The 17,420-nt window shown below is 46.0% G+C and overlaps 1 protein-coding gene across 1 annotated transcript in view; it reads left to right on the top strand.

Annotated features, from left to right (window-relative positions):
• Nucleotides 1-17,420, top strand: part of LOC147116230 (RNA-binding Raly-like protein) — a 1,022,237-nt gene that overhangs the window by 945,125 nt on the left and 59,692 nt on the right. Inside the window, exons 6-7 of the mRNA XM_085991011.1 lie at nucleotides 7,435-7,548; nucleotides 16,248-16,441. Of these exons, the coding sequence (XP_085847137.1) occupies nucleotides 7,435-7,548; nucleotides 16,248-16,441 (308 nt within the window). The remainder of the gene's footprint in view (nucleotides 1-7,434; nucleotides 7,549-16,247; nucleotides 16,442-17,420) is intronic.

Here is a 17,420-nt window from a genome sequence, read left to right as displayed (position 1 = left end):
CCTGTGTCCAATTCCATTTTCACTTGGACTCCGTCTATCTTGAGTGTGACCCAGATAGTCTGGTGATCCTCCATTTTGGTTACCTTATGTAGTTTCAGACAACCCAGCTCCTTGCTTCCGGAGTCTGTATCACTTTTCTGTTCGTCTGAACTACTGTCCATCGCCTTATGTACCTTTTTGTACTTCTCCTGTGGAGATTTCTTGCTGTTGGTTTTCTTCCCAGACCTGCAGACTCTTGCTATGTGTCCTGCTTTTCCACACTGTCTGCACACTTGGTCCTTGAACCAACAATCCTTCTGGTCGTGTGTTGTTCTGCCGCAGCGATAACACTTCCCTGCTCCATATGACATTTCATTGGTACCATATTCTTGCGGTCTCCGTTGTATCTCTGCAGCACCCCGTGCGGCTGCTTCGTGTGATACTGCCATGCTGAAAGCCTTGTCCAGCGTAAGATCCTTTTCTGATAGAAGCCGTTTCTGGGTTCCTTCACTTTGAAGCCCACACACAAACTTGTCCCTTAACGTATCTGCTAGTCCCACTCCAAACTGGCAGTGTTTCGATAGCTTGCGCAGTTCTGTTAAGTACTCAGCATTACTTTCGTCTTTATGCTGGTTCCTTTTGTGGAACTTAAATCTTTCTGCTATCAGCAGCGGTGTGGGGTTTAAGTGATCCTGTAGGATTTCTACTATGCTTTCGAAATTCTTATCCACGGGCCTCTCTGGGGTTATTAGGTTTCGCAGTAAGCCATAAGTTTTTGCACCCATGGAATTTAACAAAACCAGTGCTTTCCTAGCATCTGGCACTTCATTCGCCCTGCAGTACACCTCAATGCATTCCACATATGTCGCCCAATCTTCGACTTCATTGTCGAACGCATTGATACTGCCACTCTTCGACATCCCTGGGTGTTATTTAACTGTCTAAAATGGTGTCTCCCGCGCTCTCCCTACTTCTCCGCTGGCACAAAATGGCGTCTCCCATGCTTTCCTTTCTTCCCGCACTCGCCCTTCTTCTCCCCGCGGACGCTGTTCAGCCCTTGAGCCCTGGCTGTGCTCTGCGCGTTCTCCTGTGCGCCTTTCCCGTTGCCGCCGCTCGGTCCTGAACCCGGCTGCTGCTTTACCCTCTCTCTCTCTGTTTTGTTTTTCCTCGACGCCGCTCGGTTTTCAACCCCCGGCTGCGCCCTGTGCGCTTCACCCTCTCTCTTACCCCGTCGACGCTGCTCGGCTTTTTCTCTGCTGTCGGTCGGCTCTAGCCGCCGCTGTCCGGGAAGGGTCTGCGCTGTACCTGTTGCCAGTCTGTTGCTGGATCGTTGTGGCTGGGGAACCAAGCCCGGCTCTCAACAGCCTCCCCTGCGATGTTCACTCTCTGCCGGATGACTGGGCGGTTGCTCGTGGTCGACGCCCGTGCTTCTGGCCTCGACTTTCTTCCACCGCCCTCCCGGAGCGAATCCTTGAAGGGAAATGCAGAGTTGCAGGTAGATTCGAATCCGTGATTCTTAAAGTATGATGTTTTCCAATAACTACACGGAGGCTGTAACTTAACAATCAACAGGTGCTTACTGGAGGAGGGTAGTCTAAAGACTGACAGTACAGAGGCATGCTCAAGGCTTATATACAGGTGTGGTCACTGCCGGTACTACAGTATACAGGAGCTGTAAAAGTAGTTCTCTCTTAAAGGTACATACACTACAAAAGTGTTCAAAGCAAATGAAAAAAAACACATTCTTTTTAAATGCCCCTATGATTTTTCTCCCTGGGTTCCTGGCAGCAGTGTCCTGGAGATTAATCTTGAATTCCTGGAGACTCCAGGGCAATCCTGGAGGGTTGGCAACCCGATGGGTTGGATGGTCCAGGTTGAGCTTTCAGACTCAGATCCCACGGACATAGCTCCCCCTCCCCCGTCAATGGAGTCACAGTGGGGCTTGTCCCCATCATGCAGTGATCCAACATTCAAGGACACCCTTGGCCTGGATTTTCCGATCTGGTGGGAATCCCACGGGATTGGTGGCTAGGGGCAGGCTATCCACAAGATGCACTGCAGTAACTCGTCAAGGCTTCTTTGACAACATCTCCCACGCCCATGACCTCCACCACCTAGAAGGACAAGGGCAGCAGGCGCATGGGAACACCACCACCTCCAAGTTCCCCTCCAAGTCACACACCATCCTGACTTGGAAATATATCGCCATTCCTTCATCGTCGCTGATTTAAAATCCTGGAACTCCCTCCCTAACAGCACTGTGGGAGTACCTTCACCACACGGACTGCAGCAGTTCAAGAAGGCGGCTCACCACCACCATCAAGGGCAATTAGGGATGGGCAATAAATGCTGGCTTTGCCAACGACGCCCACATCCCGAGAATGAATAAATTTTAAAAACTATCACTTGCACACGCCAGATGGCAGAGCCCCCAACCCTCCAGGATTGCCTTGGAGTCCCCAGGAATTAAAGATTAATCTCTACTGCTGCGAGCAACTCTGGGAGAACAATCATTGGGGTATTAAATTATAAAATTGTGTGTGTTATTAATTTTCTGTGGAGACTTTTTGTTTAGTGGTTATAAAAATATTGGCGAGATGGGGATAAATGGCTGTGACTGGTGAGGGAGGGCAGGAGGGGTGATTGTAGGCAGGAGATCATGTGATGAAAACTCCAGGAATACGTCTAACCAGAATTGGCGACCCCTACCAGCCGAACACAGTTGATTCCAGAGGCTACGGAACCAGTAGAAGGTTCCCCGGCACCTTTCCTTCTTCGGCCTGAAAACAGAAAATAAATCTACAGAAAATCTAGGCCAGGAAGTGAGCCTGCATTCAAGTTAAGAAAAAAGTATGACTTTTTTTTTAAAAGCCCCAAATATTTCACTACGTGTTTTTTCTTTCAACCTTTCCAGAATTCCAGAATTATCGGTCTATTTTTCAGATTTCCAGCATCCGCTGTATTTTGCCCATCTATATCTTCAGCCCTGGAATGCAGTGCGGACTGCTCGCCTGTACCGAGTGCTGTTTTTGGAGGCTCCTCTATGTCAACTGTGCTCTGCTGAGAACATAAGAACATAAGAAGTAGGAGCAGGAGTAGGCCATACGGCCCCTTGGGCCTGCTCCGCCATTCAATAGGATCATGGCTGATCCGAATCTAGACTCACGTCCACTTTCCTGCCCTCTCCCCGTAACCCCTAATTCCCTTATCTGCTAGGAAACTGTCTATCTCCATTTTAAATTTATTTAATGTTGCAGCTTCCACAGCTCTCTGGGGTAGCAAATTCCATAGATTTACTACCCTCTGAGTGAAGAAGTTTCTCCTCATCTCAGTTTTGAAAGCGCAGCCCCTTATTCTTAGATTATGCCCCCTAGTTCTAGTCTCACCCATCAGTGGAAACATCTTCCCTGCATCTACCTGATCAAGCCCCCTCACAATCTTATATGTTTCGATAAGATCGCCTCTCATTCTTCTGAACTCCAATGAGTAGAGTCCCAACCTACTCAACCTTTCCTCATACGTCAACCCCCTCATCTCCGGAATCAACCGAGTGAACCTTCTCTGAACCGCCTCGAGAGCAAGTATATCTTTTCTTAAATATGGAAACCAAAACTGCACACAGTATTCCAGGTGTGGCCTCACCAATACCCTGTATAACTGCAGCAAGACTTCCCTGTTTTTATACTCCATCCCCCTTGCAATAAAAGCCAAGATTCCATTCAGATTGGCAAAATACCAGTGCTGGTGTTGCACAAAACATCATGTTACTAGTCGTGGCTTAACAGACACCTTTCTACCTGGAATGGTTTAATTTAAGCTTTCCAGTGAACCTCTACTCCAAGCTTATTTTTCATTGCCAAAAAAAGTAATGCAATGTATTTTAAGGGCCATTAATTCTATCCTCTGGACTTTTGCCCATTGAAAGCTGGATTAACAGGATTGAAGAGAGGAAACCAACCCCATCTGTTTAGTTTTAAGCCAGGTCCCAGTGTTCCAACACACTAGGCTGGACACCCAGTACCCTGCCAACTTGAATTAAATCACTCTAGCGCATCTTTAATTGGACTTGAAGGAAAGCTCCAGGCTACACAAAACAGATGGCTATTGTGAAGTAAAGAGCCAATGTACTGAACTGCTCGCTCCTTTAAAACGTTATTAGCCTATCGCTGCTTGGGCTCACACGTGAAGGACGGTCCCTTGGGCAAAGTATCAAAGAGCTGGCAATGCTTGTGAAACTGTACCAGTAAGAGGGGAGGTAGCCTCATTATGACCTGGGAAATGTGAGGGATATTAAAACTACTGCAGTCCAGCTCTCAGCGGCTAAAAACAGTGCCCAGTGAAGCACGATACTGTACAAACCAGAAAGCTGTAGGTTTGATTCCCGGTCTGCTCGGAGATAATTGTTCTCAGCTGGGGTGCTTCAATTGGCCACAGCACCCCTATGCTAGGGAGGGAAAACTCAAGGCCTGATCACTATCCAGCAACCTTTCTGCAAAGTGTGCTTGGGGTGTTAAGTAAGGACAGTATCAAGCTCATGCTTGCCAACACTCATCATCTAGGCTCACGCATAAAGAACAGTTACTTTGGCAAGGTGCACTCCAGCAATGAGGAGAAGAGGCCACAGACCCTACCCTAAGCAAGGCGTCACAGTTTGATACAACTGAGTGGCTTACTAGGCCATTTCAGAGTGCAGTTAAGAGTCAACCACATTGCTGTGGGTCTGGAGTCACATATAGGTAAAGACAGCAAATTTCCTTCCCTAAAGGATATTAGTGAACTATGCCAATAGTTTTATGCCAATCCGGTAGTTATACCATTACTGATACTAGCTTTTATTTAATGAACTGAATTTAAATTCCGCAGCTGCCGTCGTGGGATTTGGACTTAGGTCTCCAGATCATTAGTGCAGGCCTCTGGATTACTAGTCCAGTAAAATAACCACTACGCTACTGTTCCCAGCTGTTCAGGAGGTGGGGCCACAGACTCCACCATAGCAAGAGTCAGTGCCTTCAGAAGAAGAGGCCAGGGACCCTATCCCAGCAAGCGACAGTACCTTCAGGAGAGGGGAGCCAAAAAAATATAACATGGTGATTTCTAGACCTGTTTAAATAACACTGATCATTTCAGTATTAACGTAGTATTCATTTATTTTAGCTGTTTTTTGTGTTGTCTATGGAGTTCATTTAAGTTAAAGGGAGCGAAATTGGTCTTAGGCAGCACCGCAAAATGGGCGTTTATAAATCGGCAACCCGTTCAATACCTTGCCCGATTGAAGTAAATGGAAGAGAAAATTGGCCGGGGTGTAAAACCGGCCACCGTTTCGCTATCACCCGTTTTGTACTCCCGCCAAAGACCAATTTCACCCCCAAAACCTCTCGTAGTATTGCCAACATTTTGATGGATTAGCTGCCGAGCAGCCTACTGATAGCATGGAGAGATACTGACCCTTACCTGGGATTATTGATTCCAGCTGGTCTGGGGAACTGCTTACTCACTACATGTGTTTCACCTCTCCCTCGAGCCACACGATGGAGTGGAGAAAGAAGAGAAGCAGCTTAGAGGAGGCTGTCTTGCTGTCACCTACCTTCAGACAAGCATATTCTTCTTGGAGCAAAGCAGAATTGCTGTTAGGCACAGAGGGATTTGCATATAACCCAACAGCTAAAACTAATAGGGAATAGTTTACATTTTCATTCCAGATTTTTTTTAAATCTGTCTCTTCCCTTTAAGCATACACGTGTATTGAGCTGCTAAATTGGGACCAGGTCGGAGTGTAGACAGATGAAACCAAGGTTATCCTTTCAGATCCAACCTCTATTTGGCATAATAGTTCATTATTATTCTTCAAACACACCCTGAGGATTTGTTTCACATTCCGTCTATCCATATAGGTAATATTCAGATGTAGACACATAATATTACCATTTAATGCAGTTTGTTGCAGAGCTGAGAAAGACTTTGTAGCTGTCAAATGCATTGTAAGCACGTTCCTCACAAGTGGAATCAGATGAATATTTAATTCTTTCTGATTGATGGCTCTGTGCAATAGTGGTGGGTGTAATTTGCCCTCTCCCTCTCTCTCCCACTTTTTAAAACAAATTACATATTTCTTCTTAATTATGACCTCTCCATGTCACACACCATTTCCTGACTAAAGGGTCAAGCCGACGCTTGAAGTTCCGATGATGCAGTAACCCTTGTGGACATGCTCTTGCCCTCCTGGACATGCTCTTACCCTCCTGGACATGCTCTTGCCCTCCTGGACATGCTCTTGCCCTCCTGGACATGCTCTTGCCCTCGTGAACATGCTCTTGCCCTCGTGAACATGCTCTTGCCCTCCTGGACATGCTCTTGCCCTCGTGGACATGCTCTTGCCCTCATGGACATGCTCTTGCCCTCCTGGACATGCTCTTGCCCTCCTGGACATGCTCTTGCCCTCATGGATATGCTCTTGCCCATGCGGACATGCTCTTGCCCTCCTGGACATGCTCTTGCCCTCCTGGACATGCTCTTGCCCTCGTGGACATGCTCTTGCCCATGTGGACATGCTCTTGCCCTCCTGGACATGCTCTTGCTTTCCTGGACATGCTCTTGCCCTCCTGGACATGCTCGTGCCCTCCTGGACATGCTCTTGCCCATGTGGACATGCTCTTGCCCTCCTGGACATGCTCTTGCTTTCCTGGACATGCTCTTGCCCTCATGGATATGCTCTTGCCCATGCGGACATGCTCTTGCCCTCCTGGACATGCTCTTGCCCTCCTGGACATGCTCTTGCCCTTGTGGACATGCTTGTGCCCTCCTGGACATGCTCTTGCCCTCCTGGACATGCTCGTGCCCTCCTGGACATGCTCTTGCCCTCCTGGACATGCTCTTGCCTTCCTGGACATGCTCTTGCCCTCCTGGACATTCTCGTGCCCTCCTGGACATTCTCGTGTCCTCCTGGACATGCTCTTGCCCTCCTGGACATGCTCTTGCCATCCTGGACATGCTCTTGCCCTCCTGGACATGCTCTTGCCCTCCTGGACATGTAGTTGTCCTCATGAATGCAGCTTTTATTTTGCGAATGGGCACATGCATGTGGTTAGAGATTCAGAATTGCAGACTGTCCAGGAGTGTGAGCCACAATCATAGTGATATAATGTTAACCTGTTATTGCACATTCTTCCTCCTTTCTGCATCCTCACTGCGTTGAAATCAAGACTCATCAAAATGACTCCCCTGCCTTAACTCATTCTTCCCAGAATCTCAAAATTATGGAATGCCTTAATTCTCTCAACCTTGCCTTTGTCCTTCAACCTACAGACTCTTCAAAGCCAAGGTCATTGTCAGCTGACCACTGTGCCTTTATTTATCTCATCTTAAGTCCAGCTCCGTAGGCTTAAACTTTTTTTTTTAATGTAGCCGCTTTGCTGTGAAGATGCTTAGCTGTGATATTTGCTGCTTTTTGTTTTTCAGTGAAAGCCGATGACCTGCAGACAATAAAGAAAGAGCTCACCCAGATAAAATATCGCATCGATGGTTTGCTGGACAGTCTGGACAGGATGGAGAAACAGCGCAAAGCTCCGCCAGGTGAGAGGGAAGGAACGCAAGGGGAGTCACAAATAATCTTACTTGCTAATTCTGTTCTGAACTATTGCGTTGTTGGACTAGATTTGTTGTGAATATTGTAAGGGTGAGGGTATTAGTGCTGGGTAAAGGAACACTTATTTCAGGCATCTACCATCAGCATCAAGCAGTTCAGGTACAGCATGACGAGATGAGAAGTACAGCTTCTTCTGCTCTATCCCAACACTGTGCCTCAGCCCTAACCTCAGTCCTTCTTTGAGAAAGCTGACATGAAGAATCCACTCAATATTTCTGCCATATCCTGATCATCTGTAACAGTCTTATCCAATTTATTCTTTGTCACACCCACCTGTTCTTTGACCTTCTTTCTGTTATTAATGTTTTTGGGTCCCTCATTGCCTTCTGTGATCTGTGTTTCTTTTAGCTGTTCCTAATGCTTTCTTTAATAATCCTCAGTTGCCTTTAGTAGGAATCCCAATCCTCTCTACCTTGTGTTTCCTTGTATTTTTTGAAGTCCTTTGGCTTGTTTTTTTATGCTGCTTCTAACCTCCTGTAGTCTAGATTTTGCTACACGCTCTTTGAAACAGAATATACTTTCTTTGCCCTGTACAATATGTTTGAGATACATTCCATTTGTCTTTGGTTCTGTATTTCAGTATGGTTTTCTAATTAATACTGCTGTTTCTCAAAGCACCAAAATCTACTCCTACATAATTGTTTTTGGCCTTAACTTTGACACCAATATCAAATCTAACCATGCAACAATCACAAGGCCTCAGGTGCTTACCACATATCTACAGCTCAGGTGGATTGCTAAACACCAAGTCCAACACAACATTTGCTCTACTATGCTGTCTCAGCTGTTGTATGAGAAAACCATCCTTGATTGCCTCAGTGAATTGGTTTATATTCTCACCCCTCCTCTTGAGTTGTCCCTGATCTGTCCATTCAACCTGCGGGATGTTGAGATTCCCCATCTCCTGACTGCGGCAATTGTGACATTTTTTCCATTTTCCATACCAGCTTTTCCGTGTGTCTCTTTGCATGACATTATGACTTAGTGCTGAATTAGAGGGCAGTTTTGCCCATTTGTGAACTGGATTGAGACTGGCAAACTCATTTCACTTAGGATCCTTCCAGCAAAGAGAGGCGACTTTCATCCTTTTGGTCTGAGTTGAATTTGCCCCCAGGTCCCAGAACTTATCGAACTTTCCCAAGCTATCTCTTTATCTGCAATTGACATTAAGCGAAGCTAATGCTAATGAAAGATAATGCTAATGCAAGTAACAAGTTCAGTTCTATCATTTCCATTAACTCCCATTATATGAATGCTGATCCTCTAATTCTAATCTACAACTCCAATTATGTATTTATTGTCCATTCCACTTAGGGAGCAACAAGTGAAGTGGGTAGTTTTTCAAAAGCCCAAATATCTCTCCATTTATGTCTGCAGGCTCCAATGCATTATTAAAAAAATCACACTTGAGGGCCAGTATGCATTAATGTTGTGTCAATGCACTTCTTGTGTAATGCTCTTAATTCCTCACCTCAAATTGCTCTTCACCAGCACCAGTGCACGATTCCAGGGTTTATGCAACCCAAAATACTCTCTCCAGAAACAACCCAAGTGGGAAAGGCAGAATTTGTAATTCTATTGCTGGGTGTTTAAGAGGACATGGTGCAAAAGTTTTCACACACCCAGCACGATACTTCACTGGAGTTGCAGTAACATTGAAAGCTGTTGTATTAAGTACATGCTGAATTGTACTATTCATTTATACTGGTATTATAAATACTGGCCATTGGGATTCCCAATACTCTTGCTGCAATTTCTCATTGACCTTAAGCTTGTCGCGATCACAGTTGAATCTTGCATTGCGAACATCATCAGGCATGGAGTGAGCTGGAATCTATTGGCGGTTTTCATTCACAGAAGGCGCGGTTTTTTCCCCTGATAGAAACAGTTCACTTTCTTTCTGTTCTGTCACTTGAGTGATGTTTTGCTCTCAGCAGTTTGTGTAGTCTCATTGCTCTGGAATAGGGGTCAATGCTCTGGATTAGGGGTCAGTGCTCTGCATTAGGGGTCAATGCTCTGGGACAGGGGTCAGTGCTCTGGATTAGGGGTCAGTGCTCTGGATTAGGGGTCAGTGCACTGGATTAGGGGTCAATGCTCTGGGACAGGGGTTAGTGCTCTGGATTAGGGGTCAGTGCTCTGGATTAGGGGTCAGTGCGCTGGAACGGGTCAGTGCTCTGGAATAGGGGTCAATGCTCTGCAGCAGGGGTCAGTGCTCTGGATTAGGGGTCAGTGCGCTGGAACAGGGGTCAGTGCTCTAGAATAGGGGTCAATGCTCTGGGACAGGGGTCAGTGCGCTGGATTAGGGATCAGTGCTCTGGATTAGGGGTCAGTGCGCTGGAACAGGGGTCAGTGCTCTAGAATAGGGATCAATGCTCTGCAGCAGGGGTCAGTGCTCTGGATTAGGGGTCAGTGCTCTGGACTGAAGCACGTTACCACTCCGAGTACTTTTGTCAGCATTGAGCACCTCCCAATATCAGAGATACTACCAGCAGCTGCAGAGTGAAGCTCCCTCAGCTCGTGTTGAGCTGTGGTCAGTTTTGTGCTGCAGACTTGTGCTGTTAGATTTGGGTTCGGACTTACCTGAAATTAACTTCACATGTAACCTTTTAAGTCTGTTGACGAGTTTTCTTCCAGTCACGACTGGATGCTAACCCAGATTGTACAGGTGGATGTAAAAGATCCCACGGCACTATTTCAAAGGGTGCGTCCCTGACCAATATTAATCTCTCAATCAACATCACTAAAACAGATTATCTGGTCATTACCACGTTGCTGTTTGTGGGAGCTTGCTGTGCACAAAATGGCTGCTGCGTTTTCTACATAACAACAGTGACTACACTTCAACAAGTACTTCATTGGCTGTATAGCACTTTGGGACGTCCTGAGGTCGTGAAAAGCGTGATATAAATGCAAGTCTTTCTTTCTTACAGGTAAAAGAGCAGCATATTATTCCATTATGCCACGCTGCCCCCTAACACTGCAGTGTGTCTTCAGTTTTCCTGTTTCAAACAGTGTTCCATTGCTGAAAACAATTTGAATGTGGAGCACACGCTGGTGTTTGCTGCAGGCAGGAACTTTTCATTTACATCGCAATTAGCTCACAAACGACACTCAATTTCCAATCTGTTGTGTCTAATGTGTCAATTACTTATAACTCAGTTCTAATGAAATACAATTTTTTCTCCTGGTTTTACCGCTTTTCTCTCCCATACAGCTTTTCAATGTGCTGACTCCACAGACGCCATCAGCCTGCTGATGCCTCCGCATTTGAGTGGCCGTTCTTCAGGTTCTGATCCTTGACGCGGAGCGTAGGCAGGCTGTATGTGACGGAGGGCATCACATCCAAGCTTGATCCTACCCCTGATCTCTTTCCATACAAGAACAACAACTTGCATTTATATAGCACCAATAACCTTCCAAAGCGCCTCACAGAGGCGTGATCAGATATAATTAGATGTCGAGCCAAAGAAGGAGTTATTAGGAGGGGGTGATCAAAAGTCTGGTCGAAGAGGTGGGTTTCAGAGAGGGTCTTGAGGAGAGGGAGGTGGAGAGATGGAAAGGCTTAGGTAGGCAATTCCAGAGCATGCGGCCTAAATGGCTGAAGGCACAGCCACCACTGGTGGAACACAGGGAGAGTGGATGCACAAGAGGCCAGAGTCGGAGGAATGGCGTGGTCATAGAATCATAGAAAGTTACAGCACGGAAGGAGGCCATTTTGGCCCATCGTGCCCGTGCCGGCCAACAAAGAGCCATCCAGCCTATTCCCACTTCCCAGCTCTTGGTCCGTAGCCCTGCATGTTACAGCATCCCAAGTGCACATCCAAGTACTTTTTAAATGTGGTTAGGGTTCCTGCCTCTACCACCCTTTCAGGCAGTGAATTCCAGACCCCCACCACCCTCTGGGTGAAGAAATTTCCCCTCAAATCCCCTGGGGGATTGTAGGGCTGGAGGAGATTACAGAGATGGGAAGGGACAAGGCCATGAAGGGATTTAAACATGAGGATGATCATTTTAAAATGGAAGGGATGGGGGACTGGGAGCCAATATAGATCAACAAAGACAGGAGTGATGGGTGAGCAGGATACGGGCAACACATGCACACTAGCACTGGGACACTAAAGCCAACTGTCTCCCTACTGCTGCCTTAGTTTAGATCAGATGAAAGTATGTTTTCATAACAGTACATAGATACACTTTCTGCTGCTCAGATAACAACTTGTAGTTCTAGAGTGTGCGAGCAAACCTTACGAAGATAGTGTATCACTGGAGGTAAGTGTGCCGATGTGTCATAGCAAAACTCTGAACTAGTTCCAGCTATTGAGCATAGGTCTGAAGCAATAAATTAACAACAACTTAATCAAAATTATAATTAAAAATGTTTAAATCCATTGCCCCACTGGAGTTCAGTACTGGGTCATCCTTGCTTAACTGGAATTGAATACTGGGTACGGCAAGTTGCCATGGAAACTGATTGAGGGTACGCACTTCATGGCTACCTCTGTTCATTGAGCACATTCTAACCTGTGGCTAGGAGTGCTACTAATTTCAGCCAAGTGGTAATTATTTTTTACATTTTTTATTGATATTTGCCAGATGCACATTAGTGAAGAAATACTGCAAGTATATTTATATATAGCAAAGAGGAATAGCGGGGCTTCCCAAAGATGCCACCAACTAAAGAGTGAACTTGCATTTGTATCGTACCTTTCATGACCTCAGGACGTCCCTGATGCACTATCAATTGCTACAAAAGACTGGAGATTGAGAAAGTAATAAACAGGCTTTTATTACCAAAGAACAGAGCATGCCTCTTGTGGTTGCCTGGTATCCAAAAGGGCCGGGGGCTGCCGAGCAGCGACCTTTATACCCAGCCATGAGGGTGGAGCCAGGGGCGGAGTCAGCTGAGGCATGCACAGACAAGTACAACAATATGCAAGAGTGAACAACAGTACTAACAGTGAACAACAGTACTAACAACAGTGGTGAACAACAATACTAACAACAGTGGTTTACCACAGTCCCAAAGCTCATTACGGTCAATTAAATACTTTTGAAGTGTAGTCACTGTTGTAATGTTGGAAACGCAGCAGCAGCCAATTTGCGCACAGCAAGATCCCCAAAACAGCAATGAGATAATGACCAGATTGTAGCGGTTCGTGTAGATCTTCTGACTCCAGATCAGAAGGCTGCGTGTTCAAATCACGTCGGGGTCACCAATGTAGCGGTTCGTGTAGATCGCCACTAAATAAAAGAGTTTGACTTCGACGAACTATTAACAAGTTGTTTATTTACAGGAACAGACTAATTACAGCAGGTAAGATAGCAGGTAAGATGGCTGACTGTAGGAGAACCGTGGTGTAGGTCTTGTCCCAGCGGGGACTCCACGAGGACTGAGTTCGCAGTCCTGTGGGGAGCGTGATGACGTCATCGCGTTTGTGTTGTGACGTCATCACGTTCGCGTTTCCCGCGTTTAGGGCATCACGTGATGCGCGTCGTTGCGTCGCTGGCCATTGAGGCCGAGGTCGCGAGGCCGGGCTGTGCTGGTGCTTGCCGCGGGAGCGGAAGATCGCGTCGCTCCCGTCAGCTGGCCGTTGAGGCCGAAGACGCTAGGCCGGGCTGTGCCAGCGGCCGTCCTAGAAGGCTGAGTCGGGCCGGCGGCCGCTGCACGCACGTCCGTGACGTGCCGTCATCACGTTAGGGTGAATCTTAAAGGGGCAACGGCCCCAACAGGTAAGTTAAAAGGGCAACGGCCCCAACAGGTAAGCTAACATATATAAGTAAGTTAAGTACATACAGTTAGGTAAGTTAAAGGGAATTATGTATATAAATCTATATGTAAGGGACAACCGGTGGTACCGCCACAAGATAATCTGTTTTAATGATGTTGATTGAGGGATAAATATTGACCAGGACACTGGGGAGAACTCTCCTGCTCTTCTTCGAAATAGTGCCATGGGATCTTTTATGTCCACCTGATTAGGCAGAGCTCTAATATTCTTTCTATAATGGGTGCCCAGAACTGCAAGCCGCACTCCCAACTGTGGTCTACGCAGTGTCTTGTACAAATTCAACATCACTTACTTGCTTTTATATTCAAGGCCCCCTTTATAAAACCCAGAATCCTATTTGCCTTTTTATGGGCTAACAGCTGTCTTTAATGATCTATGTATTTGTACCCCTGGATCTCTCTGTTAGCAGTCTTACCATTTAGCCTGTAGTTCTTTTCACTTTTTTCTATCAAAATGTAGTACTTTACATTCCCTTTGTTGAACTGCATCTGCCACCTATCTTCCCACTGCACTCAACAGTATGTCTCCCTTCAATCTCCTGCAGTCTTCCTCCACAGTTTGCCAGCTCCCTAGTCCGATACCCAAATCTGCCCAATCAGAAAAACTATCTATTTACCCCTTCCAATTGCTTTGTGTTCCTTAGCCTTCCCTCTATCCATGTGGCGCCATTCCCTCTAATACCACATGACTTAATTCTCGTTAATGAGTCCCTTGTGTGGCATCTTATCAGACGCCTTCTGAAGAGCATTCTGCACCTCGAATGCGTTCATTACATTTTTCCATTCATGTAGAAATTTAAACTGGATTCTGAAATATTTAATCTTACCATTGCGGGTGAATTTCCCCTTTGCATGTTTAATCCTGTAACTGAACTGGCTGGGGCTCTTTCCTCTAGAAAGAGAAGGCTGAGGGGTGACCGCATAGAGGTCTTTAAAATGATGAAGGCGTTCAATAGGGTAGATGTACCCTATCTCTGATTTTTGAGTTGTAACTAGCTGGGTAGATAAGGGGGAACCAGTGGATGTAGTATATTTGGATTTTAAGAAAGCATTCGATAAACTTCCACACAAGAGGTTATTACACACAATTAGGGTTCATGGGATTGGGGGTAATATATTAGCATGGATTGAGGATTGGTTAACGGACAGAAAACAGAGAGTAGGAATAAACTGGTCATTTTCGGTTTGGCAGGCTGAAACTAGTGGGGTACAGCAAGGATCACTGCTTGAGCCTCAGCTATTTACAATCTACAACAAAGATTTGGATGAGGGGTCCGAGCATGATGTATCCCAGTTTGCTAACGATACAAAGCCAAGTGGAAACGTAAGTTGTGAGGAGGACACAAAGAGGCTGCAAAGGGATATAGACAGGTTAAATGAGTGGGCAAGAAAGTGGCAGATGGAATATAATGTGGAGAAATGTAAAGTTATCCACTTTGGTAGGAAAAATAGAAAAGCAGAATATTTTTAAATGATGAGAGATTGGGAAATGTTGGTATTCAGAAGGACCTGGGTGTTCTCGTACATGAATCACTGAAAGTTAACATGCAGGCATAGCAATTAGGATAGCAAATGGTATGTTAGCCTTTATTAAAAAAGGATTGGAGTATAAGAGTAAAGACGTCCTACTGCAATTATATAGAGCCTTGGTGAGACCACACCTGGAGTACTGCGTACAGTTTTGGTCTCCTTACTGAAGGAAGGAAATTCTTGTCTTAGAGGGAGTGCAATGAAGGTTCGCCAGACTGATTCCTGGGATGGGGAGATTGTCCTATGAGGAGAGATTGAGGAGACTAGACCTACATTCCCTAGAATTTAGAAGAATGAGAGGTGATCTCACTGAAACATATAAATTTCTTACAGGGCATGGCAGAATAGATGCTGGGAGGATGTTTCCCCTGGCTGGGGAATCTAGAACTAGGGGTCACAGTCTCAGAATAAGGGGCAGGCCATATAGGACGGAGATGAGGAGAAATTTCTTCACTCAAAGGGTTGTGAATCTTCGGAATTCTCTACCCCAGAGAGCTGTGGATGTTCAGTCGTTGAGTATATTCAAGGCAGAGATCGATAGATTTTTGGATATTAAGGGAATCAAGGGATATGGGGATAGTGCAGGAAAGTGGAGTTGAAGTAGAAGGTCAGCCATGATCTTATTGAATGGTGGAGCAGACTCGAAGGGCCAAATGGCCACTCCTGCACCTGTTTCTTATGCTCTTTGTGAGGGAATCCAAAACTAGGGGCCATAAATATAAGATGTTCACTAATAAATCTAATAAGGAATTCAGGAGAAACTTCTTTACCAAGTGTGTGGTTAGAATGTTGAGTAGTTGAGGTAAATAGCATAGATGCATTTAAGGGGAAGCTAGATAAGTACATGAGGGAAAAGGAATAGAAGGATATGTTGATGGGGTGAGATGAAAGTGGGAGGAGGCTCGTGTGGAGCATAAACACCGGCACAGACCAGTTGGGCTGAATGTCCTGTTTCTGTGCTCTAATTTCTAAGTAATTCTATGTAACTGCTAGCTGGTGGGATTTGAGCCACATTTCTCACATTTAGATTAAGCTCAAATCTGACAATGATGACCAGTCAGCTGTTTTTCCTTTGCACAATGGGTAGAAGTTATTATTCAGCAATACACAGTAATTGTCTCCTGCCCCCCGCCCCCGTAATTAAAGGAAAACCACAGAAGTGGCTGTTTGACATTGGCACAGCTGGAACTTTGAAACTGGAGCTCATCTGCTGTGGGGCGGGTGTTCAGTTATCCTCACTAATGGGTTTTGATCCTGTGTCAGGCAATGAGGGTCTGGAAATCAGTAGTAACGGCTGTCACTTTGCAGAGGCGAAGGCAGAGAGCGTGGCCACGACAGAGCGCAACCCAGGCGAAGGAGCGGCGGATAATGCTGACGACGCAACAGCAGACGAGCAGACGGAGGGGGACACGGTGGACGGCGGAGAGCTGGATGGAGACGAAATCCTCGAGGAAGGCGATGGAGTGGAGGATGACTTTGATGAGGAAGGCACAGATGAGCTGGTAAGCGCTGGACGTCACATGATAGCAAAGACCATTTTTAAATGTCAACACTAATCCAGGCACCATACCATTGCCACTCTTCTGCCACTCTGAAACAAGAGAGGAGACAGTATAGAGAGGTGGGGTGGGGCTGAGGGGCAGGGCCTGAGTTTTGATTCATACTTTGCTGCTGATAGAAAACAATTGAAAAGTTTACAAACTAATGTTCCCGCATCGTAAGACGCCAAGGGGAAGAAAAGGACGCAACAGCATGCCACCTTTCTCAGAATGCTTTAGCTGCGTGCAGTTACTATGGAGCATCAGTACTTCACGGTGACCTCTGCAGTCACTGTGCAATCAGCTCAATTCACGACAGATGCTGTGTACAAAAATGTAGATGCCCGCACATGAGGAGTCGGAAGGATTACGTTGGCCAACTTTGCAGTGTCTTGAATTGGCTCGTTTGGAACAGTTCCTGATAGAAAAAGTGTTTGAAATTAATTCAAGTACATTTCATGTCACATCAAAAGAACCATGTTACAGACATCTGTACAGACAGCTTTTCTGCTTCCGGTATTCATAGAATCATAGAATGGTTACAGTGCAGAAGAAGGCCTTCGGCCCGTCAAGCCCGTGCCAACTCTCAGCTAGTCCCACTCCCCTGCCCTTTCCCCATAGCCCTGCAATTTTTTTTTTCCTTCAGATACTTATCCAACTCCCTTTTGAAAGACATGATTGAATCTGCCTCCACCACCCTTTCAGGCAGTGCATTCCAGATCCTAACCACTTGCTGCGTAAAAAAGATTTTTTTTTAGTCGCCTTTGGTTCTTTTACCAATCACCTTAAATCTGTGTCCTCTGGTTCTCGACCCTTCTGCCAATGGGAACAGTTTATCTCTATCTACTCTGTCCAGACTCCTCATAATTTTGAACACCTCTACCAAATCTCCTCTCAATCTTCTCTGCTCCAAGGGGAACAACCCCAGCTTCTCCAGTCTATC

Source organism: Somniosus microcephalus, chromosome 6 (genome assembly GCF_052327205.1).
Source record: "Somniosus microcephalus isolate GS21.2 chromosome 6, FLI_Smic_1.0, whole genome shotgun sequence".
Classification (NCBI taxonomy): domain Eukaryota; kingdom Metazoa; phylum Chordata; class Chondrichthyes; order Squaliformes; family Somniosidae; genus Somniosus; species Somniosus microcephalus.
This window is presented reverse-complemented; position numbering and strand designations above follow the sequence as displayed.